General features: G+C 35.6%; 1 protein-coding gene across 4 annotated transcripts in view; it reads left to right on the plus strand.

Annotated features, from left to right (window-relative positions):
• Positions 1 to 2,973: 2,973 nt before the first annotated feature.
• The window catches only part of LOC149792406 (uncharacterized), a 108,532-nt gene continuing 99,262 nt past the window's right edge, over positions 2,974 to 12,243 (plus strand). Inside the window, exon 1 of one of the 4 annotated variants that reach the window (XM_089970979.1) lies at positions 2,974 to 3,110. In XM_089970979.1, coding sequence (XP_089827105.1) covers positions 3,005 to 3,110 — 106 coding nt within the window. In that variant the 5' untranslated portion in view covers positions 2,974 to 3,004. The remainder of the gene's footprint in view (positions 3,111 to 12,243) is intronic. The other 3 variants (XM_089970976.1, XM_089970978.1, XM_089970977.1) reach the window with 3 other exon arrangements.

Below are 12,243 nucleotides of genomic sequence, written 5' to 3' on the forward strand. Positions count from 1 at the left end.
CATGCCGCAGACATGTAGCATTATGTCCCACCGACTCACATTATCCTGACACCAGGCCGACCAGCTTAACACTAACCTCTAAATGCTGAGCGCCAGGTGAGGCAGATGCTAGCATAATTTTTAAGAGTCTTAGGTATCACTCGGCCGGGATTCGAACTTGCGAACTCCCGCATCCGAGGCGGACGCTCTAACCACTTGCGCCACCGGTGCGGTCTTTACAACCTGCAAATTATCTTTATCAGTCTATCCCCATCCAATATATCGTAACTCAGAGCTACATTTCTTTCTTTCCTCCTTGTGGTTGTAATTTTTATAGACTGTGTTATCTGCATTTATGATTCCGCTCATGCCTTACCAAACAAATCACACTTATAGGAAGAAATTTCATGCATAATTTGTCTCATAGAAATCCCTCTCATGATAATTTAGCAGATATCTTTCATTCTGACCCCTCTCATGCATAACCTAACGAATCTGATTCCACTCATGCGTAATATAACCAGGACCTCGCATTCTGGCCATCCTCTTGCATAATTTAGCAAGTCGATCTTATCTCATTGCATCTGGTACATAATCTAACAGGTGCCCTTCACGGTCATATCGAGGTGGCCTCACACCATGAACGAGAGAGACTGATTCTACTAAACAAAATATGAGAAGAGGTAACTGTCTGATTCTTCGAGGAGCTTCGGTCAAGAGAGATGGGTTTTATTTTATCAGTGTATTTACCTATTCCAAAATATATCAATATATGTACATCAAATACTTTTTTCTGATATATTCATTAAGCTTTTGTTTTTCATTTTGTCCATTTCTTAAATAAATGAAGACAGGTATGTAAGTTATGTTACAGCTTTCCTTTCATACCTCGCAATTGAATTTCCCCTGTAAATTTAAGGTGGGCTGTGACGTATGAATGGTACTTCTGCATTTCAGGACACATCCGACCCACAGCCACTCCTCGGGCACTGCTGGAGAGAGAGACAGACAGACAGACAGACAGACTTAATTAAACAACCAGTCTTAATTCTAATGCTGAATGGAAGAAGATAACCCCCAAAAACAGGTGAAAATCGTTTGAAAACAGATTTTTTGAATCGCAGTTTATCAACGCTCAAGCAGAGTGGCGTGCGTTGACTGATCAAGATACACATTACACAGGTTACATGAAACGTATCCGTTACTTTACACTTGCAGTTAAATCACTCTTCTGTGCAATAGTACTTTAAAATGTTCTCAGCTCATTTAGATGAAAAGATATTCAATGACGCATAGTCGGTAAAACCACAATGTTTCGCTCTGCATGCTTTGCGTTAAGTTCTGTAGTAGTAGTAGTAGTGTTAGTTGTAGTAGTAGTGGTGGTTGTAGTAGTAGTGGTGCTAGTAGTAGTAGTATTAGTGGTATAGTAGTAGTAGTTGTAGTAGTATATCTCCCGTATAAAGTGTTCTACAGTGTCTCCAAGTTTGAAGTCGTTCAGGTTGCCTCTTTTACCAAGGCGTATTATATTTGTCTTTTTTATAATTAAATTTCCGGGGCCCCGAGTGGCCGAGTTGTCTAAAGCGCTCTCCGTTACGGATCATTGCCATCTGTCTGCGTGGGTTCGAGTCTCGGATTCGGCTAATGTGAGCATGTGAGAAAGCTTGCCAGTAGCTTCTCGTGGGTCGGTGGTTCTTTCCGGGGTTTTCCCGGGTTCTTCCTCCACCATTAATACTGGCCGCCATGTATAGCCTATCGTGTGCTGAAAAATGGCGTTAAACCCTACAATAACAACAATAATTAAATTTCCTCGGTGTTTAGTAAAAGCCAAACACTATTTATGTTCATTTACTTATTTACTATAATGACATAAAGATGAAATTCATGTTGTGCTAAACTGTGTCATGATTACACAAAAAAGCAAATACCTGTCCCATTGCAAGAAAAGGTAGCTACGTTGACCCAGTGTCAATATGGGTGATAGCTAGATGTGTAGTTCAATGTGTTCTCCTGCTTTCCTGTTTCCCACATCAGTAAACGATAATTAATTTTAAAAGTTAATTAAGTGAAACGGTACATATGGAATAAAAACTCGAAGCAAGGTCCGTAACTCCGCCACTGCGACATTTTGATGATAAAGGTGTGCATAACATTTATCCGAACGCAATTAAAGCGAGAAAGATTTCCTGCTTAAAGCTGCATATTTCATTAGAAATAGGGCAGGAGTTCTGATAGTACAAAGTTACAACCAGGGTAGGAACTCAACCTATCCATCCCCTGCTGAACGCGAGACAACCGGAACGTTTCCTATCGAAAGTTTTCTTAACAGTAAGATGGTTACAATTAGGCCCTAAGGACGCTTAAAATACATAACCTTTTAGGGGCTTAGCTCTCTGGGGCGCCACAAGCGATTCCATTCCAAACGTCATTTGCCTCCTTTTTTATGCTCCCCACTTAAAAAAGGATTTTCTTGGATAAAGTCCTTTTATGTTCAATCCGGTCATTATTTTACTTTTAAAGGAAAAATGTAAATATTTTCAGTGAATACATTAGTTAACGCTATTTACGTGTAAAGATGAAGCAATCTAATGTAATATCCTATACTTTTCACATCCATCCAAAACAATACGTTATATATAAAAGTCACGGTAAATTATTATTATTATTATTATTATTATTATTATCATTATTATTATTATTATTATTATTATTACTACTACTACTACTATGGACGTCTTTTCCTTTTACATCATTATAATAATAATTGTCATCGTGGTTGTCGGCATTATCTTCGTCATCATCTTTTTTTTTTCTTATCAAAATCCTATATAAAAAAATAACCCTCTATTGTACAGACTTTCCTACAAAACTGAGTAAATGTAGCATCTTGTTTCTGGATAAGCGCAAGCAAACACTCTAAAGCAAAATTATATCACAATACAATTGGACTGAACGTCGTACTTACACCTGACTTGGAATGTCAATGTGTCATACGGGTTGGGCTAATTGAGCACGCGTGTTTTATTACATGCTATTCCATTGTTTCATCCTTGAAAGTAAAGACGCAATGAGTTCAATTTCAGACTTCAGTGTTTTTGTTCTGGGAATCCTGACTCTACTGGCTCAATACCACGGTAAGGGACATATTCTACTGTAGTTTCTGGGGTTTGTATATGTAAGGATTAATATGGTATCAGTGTCAAAAGAAAAGGCAGTGATATATACTCTTCAGGGACACAGAAAAATATTGTTGTCATCCTTCATTACTTCTGTAAATGTTTAACAAATCAAGAAGGCGTGCTAATTCCGAGTCCTTAAATGATGTTATAAATTTGTATGCGTTCTGTACAAAAGTTTATATATCTGCAGATTATGTACACCAAACATGCAAAACTATCACTATGGCACTTTATAAGTATTTATTTATCTTTCTACCTATCTCTCCCCACCCTATATATCACACTTATATACCTCCTCTATTAAAGCTATGGTATGACGTATACTCATAAATCAAGTGCTCGATATTCTAATAAAAGTATTGTTTTGAAGATGATAATATATTCTTGTATATCCTGTGCTGTACATAATGGACATCGTATTAGCAAGGTGCGTGGAATGTGATCTTAATGCAAGGGTCTAATGAGACAGGATGTACCTTTGTAATTATAGTTACGCTGTGTATAGGATGTGTCTCACTCATCCCACTTTAACGTTTCTGTTACTATTATGTAATAGTGAAATAACTTAAATGTAATCTCTGGTAAAGAAATAATAGGAACAGGCATGCAGTCAAACATATATACATATATAACACAAACGTACGTACATATATGTATGCATGAATACAAACAGACATAACACATTTCTGGCTGTTACTAAGTTTTCTGTAGCTTTTAAAATAATTGAGAGGCTATGAAGTGTAAAGGTCTAAAGTCTATGTGCATGGATCAGTGTTTTCTGTCACAGTTCATTTCACAAAAAAACTGAGAATTTTATCCTATCTGTAGTACAGTCATTTTTAAGGTCAGCGTCATTAAATTAGCTAACAGTATATAATTTGTTTCACACGAAGTATTTACAACTAGTTATGTAGCTTTAGCTACATTTAATGACGCTGACCTGAAAACGTACTGAGCTATTCCTGCATATAGGATAAAATTGACTATGCTGTGTGGAACGAACTAGCATGATACCAAAAAGCTCGAAACCGTGTGTGTGTGTGTGTGTGTGTGTCTTTGTCTCTCTCGAAATGTTTTTGTATGATGTGTTCTCAAAGATGGACTTACCTTAAGTTACTACGTTTTTGTTATATATTTGTTGTTGTTGTTGTTGTTTTTGTTTGATTTTAGAAGTCAGGCACAGCAGAAGACAACAAGGGTTTCTTTTTTTAAAGTAGTTCTAAGCGCGTGAACACCTTGACTGAGACGACTGGTCTGAAATAACTAGACTGAGATCAGAAAAGTAAGGTTAGCAAAACAGTTTTCTCTGTAGCATGGGTGAGAAATGAATGTATCAGCACTTTTGAATTGTAACTCTATTTACCATCAACCATGCATACATACATACATACATACATACATACATACAAGGGAACAGTTCTCTATTCAAAATGTTCACAAGAATATTTTCACTATAAATTTATGATTACATTTATATTTTTAGTCAGTTTAGCTATTTTTGATGAAAATTGGTAACAGGTTAGTGTTTTTTTCTAAAAAATCAAAATGCGCGAACTTGGAATAATCTTACAATGATATAAATATAAAACTATAATCATAATCCTGTAGAAACGTCCATGGAATTTGAATGAGACAGTAATCCCCGAAACAATGGCGAGGTTAAAGATTCATCCCCTCATTTCAAGGTATTGTCCAACCACAAAATCAAAAAGCGAAGTTAAAGATAAAATGGTACTTTTAAAATGTATTACTTAACCAAAAAATAATGGCGTGTTAAAACTTGAAAATGTAATTATTATATACTATTAGACCACAAACCAATGGCGGGATGAAACGCTGACGATTTTACCGTGTACTTTTGCATGTGTATAGAACTTTACTCTTCCTTGAGTTGACGTACTACATCAGCTCTTGACTACATTCAATTTATTAAGCTTACGTGTTAATTCAGCTCCTGACTACATACGACTTGGTGTATTCGTACTTACGAAACATGTACTTATTTGCTTGGTGTGTGCGTGTGTGTGTGTGTGTGTGTGTGAAACATAGCTTTAAGATTTTTTTCAGTCATATCGCCACGATATCTGCAGTGTAGCAGTTTATAGAGATGTCTAGCTCGGGGGCATCATGCCGCAGACATGTAGCATCATATCCCACCTGTGTCACATTATCCTGGCACCAGGCTGACCAGTCCTAACACTAACCTCTTACGGCTGATCACCAAGCGAGGCGGCTGCTAGTACTATTTTTTAAAATAAGTCTTTGGCATAACTCGGCCAGGGGTTCTAACTCTCGACCCCCCGCATCCGAGGCGGACGCTCTAACCACTGTCTAAAGCAGTGCTGTCCAACCTTTTTGACACCATGGGCCACTGAAAAATGTTTTTCTTGAAGCTGAGGGCCGCAGCAGAATACTGAAAAGTAGCGACTATATAGCTGCTCGAGCTCTGGCGAGCCATTTAAGACCAGGCGGGCCGTGGGTTGGACAGCACTGGTCTAAAGTATGAACCTTATTATATATGCACGTACCTAAATTAATGAAAACAAAAATTCATTAAACCTTTGAAATTTTGTGATCGAATTGCACCTCTCTAACACCACACAAGTTATCTGAAAAATATTTTATCTTTTATTTGTTTGTTTTCGGGGGGGGGGGGGGGGGCGGGCGGCATTTGGGGCCGATCATTTTGATCCAGTTATATGCTAGTCGGATATGACAGTCGCTGCGTATGGGCCCTTCAATCCAATTATTATGCCGGTTTTATTTATTTCGTAAGGGTATTCGTTATTTCCGTCGTATCAATTGGAATTCAACCATTACAACAAAAAAAAATATCTACAAGAGGCGTTACTCAGAGTATGATTGTCAATGATCGTATGAAAAATAAGCATGAATTGTAACAAGCCAACAAGCCTTATACTTGCTAAATTTTGTTGTTTAGTTTTACATCAAATCATGAATTTCCATGTTTACAACGCATTAGAAAATAAATACATTTTGGGCATTATTTATTTAATTTTTAGTTATTTTACCTAGCACAAACCTGTATATACATCTATACACCGATAAATCAGCCCCACACTTGTAATGATATTACTGAAGGGTTAGGGACTGACATCTCTTTCATTAAAGTGTGCAAATATTTGCATACACTCTCCACTGCACATGTCGGTGTACATTTTATACACTTATCAGTGTATCACACATCTGTTGAGCTACCGTCGATTGGAGTTTTTTCTTTTTCTGGCGATATGTACATAATATTTCAGGATCAAATCCTGTGTACGGCGACTTGTGAATCTACATGGAAAAGCACGACCCTCTGTCGTATAACCAGTTTGAATTTTGTGTTAGATACGGTTATACCGAATACTGGTAATGATCTAAACGCAGTACGCAGCTGTGTTCCCGAGAGATTTGCATGCAGCAAAATTGCACATTTTAATAAACATGTGACAGTATACCCACAAATCACCCATCGGTATCAACTTAGATTTGGGGTGGGGATATTTATCATGCAAGTAGTTATGGAAATTATGTATTAAATGAATATATTTACAATACTTTCAGAACGTTGAATTGAATAGGGTAGGGTTTATAATGTTAAGGTACTAATCTCTATAAAAACTTTACGGATGCAAATCGAGTCTTAACCTTTTTGTTCCATTAAGGTTGGTCTCCAGAGACCCGGATGTCAAAACTGACTCATGATCTGAATGAAAGAAAATAGATTTATATTCCCACGTATGTGACAAAAGCCCATCCCACATGAATGCGCACAGTCAACTAAATGACATCACGTTTTCCCTGTTTGGTCGTCGACGTCTGTTGTTTATTGCAGTTGTTATGTAAAAAAACACGATTCTCTTTCCTAAGCAAATCTAATTACCTTTAAATTGAGCCGTATGAACGTCGTTTCTAAACCGGTTTAGTTGTATGGGATAATATATCAAACTGATGTTGAGGATGGTTTTAAGACTATCTATACCTTTTTTATACATTGTCAACAAGGCAGAATTCGTAATTTGACTTAGAGTTAATAAAAAAGACTTTTGATGGATTCCTATGAAACAGAACCTCAAAGCACGGTGGCTTTTCTCGTTGTTTATTTAACCTTAAATATGCATGTAACAATGTAAGTAAAACTAAAAGCTGTAAATATATATGGTTATATATATATATATATATATATATATATATATATATATATATATATATATATATATATATATATATATATTGAGAGAGAGAGAGCATGACGCAGATACGTAGCATGATGTCCCACCCAGTCACATTATCCTAACACTAACCTCTTAATGCTGCGCGCCAAGCGAGGCAACTGTTAGTACCATTTTTAAAGTCTTTGTTATGACTCGACCGGGCATCGAACCCAAGACCTATCACATCCGAGGCGGACGCTCTAACCACTAGGCCACAGAAGCGGTCTATAGAGAGAGAGGGGGGGTAGGTAGGTAGATAAGTAAATAGATAATAGATAGATAGATAGATAGATGGATGGATGGATCGATCGATCGATCGATCTATCGATTGATCGATCGATAGGCAGGCAGGCAGGCCATTAAACAACGATACAATCTCCAGGTGACCTCTATAATGCATTTTCAAATGTTTTTATAACAACAGAATAACATTTTTTGACAAGGGAAAATCAGTTACAACGTTTACGAATGTGGAAGCAGGCTGGGAGCAACAATGTCTCACGGAAATATGCATATACAATATTATGCTGAACTTGCACTCTGAGATCTGTTTGTTGCATATTTCTCGTGCTGCCATCCTGGCAACATGTCTAACTGACGAACAGGCACAAATAAATAGTTAATAGCAACACGTTGTGTGGATATACATCGGCACCTCCGGAACACTATAACCAGCGGACGTTGCTTCTGGTGAGATTCGCGATGGGAGGTATCTGCCCTTTCTCGGCCAAAGCCGTCATGTTCCGACTGAACAGTGACGTTAAATTTTTTAACTAATTGGTTTGTTCCCTATCAAACAGTCCGTACCTCCACTACCATAAAATGTGAGATTGTATTCAGTCTATTTTCTGAAGCCGGAATTGTGAGTGGTGCGCAGACAAATCGTCCTGTTTGGTAACGACCATGAAAGCCTGCAAGCAAGTCGTCTTGTAGCAAAGACGGCATCAACAGAACTGAAAGAGAAAGGCTTGGTTATAAAATTTAATCTATGTAGACAGAAACCACGGACACTGGACAAAGCCTCTCAATTTGACGAAGAATTCTGACACCAACCCCAACCTTGTGAGATTTGTCGACATTATACTTATATAAGTGCGTGTATCGATAGTAGCATTGTTCGATTCAATTTTCCGGTACAATCCGCCATGGTGAATTACTATTCATATAGAGAAAATCCACACCAGTACATGGTTTACGTAGTGGCAACCGTTTGATGAGGCCTATCGAACCTTCAAGTTTCTGTTCATGATAAAGAGTCGCTATGACCACTTTGGACTTTTTGTCTGTCAAGCCAAATTAATTTGATTAAAAAAACTAAATATATGACAAACTTTCTGAGATGTCTTATAAACTTCATAAAATATATTTTAAAATGTATGATATATTTTATAAACTTTATTGGATATCGCATATACTTTATAATCTATACTTTATGCACCGCTCCAGTGGCCTAGTGGTTAGAGCGTCCGCCTCGGATACAGGAGGTCGTGGGTTCGATCCCCGGCCAAGTCATACCAAAGACTTACAAAAATGGTACTAACAGCTGCCTCGCTTGGCGCTCAGCATTAAGAGGTTAGTGTTAGGACTGGTCGGCCTGGTGCCAGGATAATGTGACTAGGTGGGATATCATGCTACATGTCTGAGGCGTGATGCCCCAGTGCTAGACATCACTATAAACTGTCACATTGCAGACATCGTAGCGATATGACTGAAAAATTGTTACAGCTACGTTAAAAATCCGAATCACATCACAACACATATACTTTATGTATATCTTTGAAACAAATGTAATTCGGGTATCATACAAAATGTATAAGTTGTTGCTTAGAGTTTATCTGATTACTTTTACAAGACATATTATGTACAATTTATATGATGAATTTTATAAGATGTATTTATATAGGATGTATATACTTATTTACAGTTACAGACCGTATCATATTTAATGCTATATTAGTAAGTCATGAATATATGCACATAAATTGAAAAACTTTAGAAGGAACAATTTTGCCAAACTGGCGCTTTTTGGATGACAAAAAAGATCTTGGCAGCGTGAAATGGAAGATGGGTCACAAAAGGGTTAGGTTATGACATTTTCACTTCAATATATTCTGAGAAATGCAAAACGTTGTGTGGAATTTAATACCTTTTCCTGAGTACTTCTTTATATAAAAGAAGTCTGCGATGTTATTGATTCTAAAATTATATTACAAAAACGATTAATCAAGAGATAAATAAACGAGATACAGGCCAAAATTGCTTAATTTTGCAAGAGATATATTTTTCTCAAGATGTTTGTGTGTGTGTGTGTGTGTGTGTGTGATTTAGATTTTTAACGTAGCTTTAACAATTTTTGAGTCACATCGCTCCTTTGTCTGCAGTGTGGCAGTGTATAGTGATGTCTACCACTGGAGCATCATGCCGCAGACACGTAGCATGATGTTCCACCCATTCACATTATCCTGACAAAACGCCGACCAGTCCAAACACTAACCTCTTAATGCTGAGCGCCTAACAAGCCAGCTGTGAGTAACATTTTTAGAAGTCTTTGGTTTGACACGGCTGGGGTTCGAACCCGCAACCTCTCGCATCCGAGGCGGACGTTCTAACCACCAGGCCACCGGCTCAGGATATGCATTATCTATCATCGAACACAGTACAGGATTGAGGCTCTGCTACACACAAGCATATATACATGTAATCAAACTTCTAAAGTATGCAGCTTGAATTTCTTCTTATACAATGCACATGCAATCATCATTAGAGCCTTATGCATCCCTAGCTTGTACCAAGCTAAATGAGCTGCACCCTGTTTTCATTAATTATTAATACAAAATCAGTCCACTTACATATTAATATCTGTATCGTATCAAACTATTTAAGCTGTCACATAATGGTTATATATATATATATATATATATATATATATATATATATATATATATATATATATATATATATAGAGAGTGAGAGAGAGAGAGAAACGATTCGTAATTTTTATGGGAAGTCTAAAGACGTTTATGAGATATCTGAGTTAATATTTTATATGATATATTCTTTATTAAGGTACCTGCATAGTAATAGAGAATTACTTGTACATTTATGGTAATTATATATAACTATGCATGTATGTATGTATGTATGTATGTATATATATATATATATATATATATATATATATATATATATATATATATATATATATATATATATATATATATATATATATAAAGTGAAAATTTGAATATCAAAAAAATTTAAATTAACTAATATTCCTGATATGTTAAGAAATGCATAAAATATCGTACATATTGAACAATGTTATAAGGACTGACATATGGGAGATATCTTATTAAATGTTTTAAAATGTACTATAATTTATTTGAGATATCTTGCCTTTCGATTAAATATTTAGTTATCTTTCTGTGTTTTCTATGTATAACAATAATATGGCAACCATATAAATGTTGGAGAAATAAATGTTGGAAATTGCCAAGTTTTGGATATAGAAGTGATTTTAGGGACACATTAGAATTATTTTATATCTACTTTATTTTGTCTTGCCGAGTAACTTCTATATAGTACATAATGTTATGTACGTATAACAATTTATCTGAATTATTATAAATTCTTGTTTTACAAGTTTTAATATTTTTTAATAAAAGGACTTTATTTTTAATAAAAAGTCTTTATTTGACGGCGAGATAAAATACCTTACGGATTGTATAAAAACACTTTTACGTATTTTGTTGATTTTTTTTAATTTTTTAATTTTTTTTAATTTTTTTAAATCCTTTGCACTGTTATAGACAAGCAGGGAAAATCCACAACGTAGCGAAAATATCTGCATGTATATTTTACCTATGTGGTAGATACTTAGCACATAACGTCCCTTATCACATGCTCAAGTGTCTATCCCATACCGCCACAAATGATGTGGTGTCTAGTTACTAACGATAACACGAAATAAAATGACCTCTCTAATTACTGATGTCCCCAAAATGTATGGTACATAATGAATCTCAAGAATAATTCATTCAGAATAAATATACAATGTTGGGATCAAGAAAGTCTTGATAGTCACAGCTGACTATTTGTTGTGCTTCGTTTCATTTAAAGGTAAACGGGACTATTAGAGCAATAAAAATGTAAACTTGTTAATGTGGTCACAAATCGAGAATATCAAAATGTGATAAGAAGAAACCATCAAACTTTCGGCTTTGACCTTTGATATATTACAGAACTCTTCTATCGTCTACTCCAAAAAATTCTTAACGTACAACACGTCTCAGCTAAAACTAACTTCACTAAAAGTTATGACGTATTACACATATATGCTGAGATTCAATCAACGAAAAGTTATGATTGAACGTGGATTCGGAATAATATATTGCCCTGGGGATTTAAATGACGCCTATTTAAACTGACTATTCGCCAATGTTATGAAAAGTCTATTTCATAAATTTAGGTGTAAAACAATCCTAAGAAATTAAATCATTGTTAAATTTCAGAATACTCATTTTCTTGCACCATGACACGTGGTTACATTCTCCAATGTGCGCCTAGTTTAACTGCTTTTTTTATTTATTTTTTTATAATTATTTTGTTTAATATATATATATATATATATATATATATATATATATATATATATATATATATATATATATATATATATATATATATATATCTTGGCATTTAACATTTTCAGTTTCTATGTAGTCAAACCAGGCTACAGCAGTCGCATTTTTCTACAGTCTTGTTTCTTATCGTATACATTTCAAGACGACATTCGCACACCAGCGGACGAACGAGATCTCTACAATTTACCTCCCTATCAATATCGAATGGAGAGAGAGTGAGAGGAT

Source organism: Sinohyriopsis cumingii, chromosome 9 (assembly GCF_028554795.1).
Source record: "Sinohyriopsis cumingii isolate HCF-2022 chromosome 9, ASM2855479v2, whole genome shotgun sequence".
In the NCBI taxonomy this organism is placed as follows: domain Eukaryota; kingdom Metazoa; phylum Mollusca; class Bivalvia; order Unionida; family Unionidae; genus Sinohyriopsis; species Sinohyriopsis cumingii.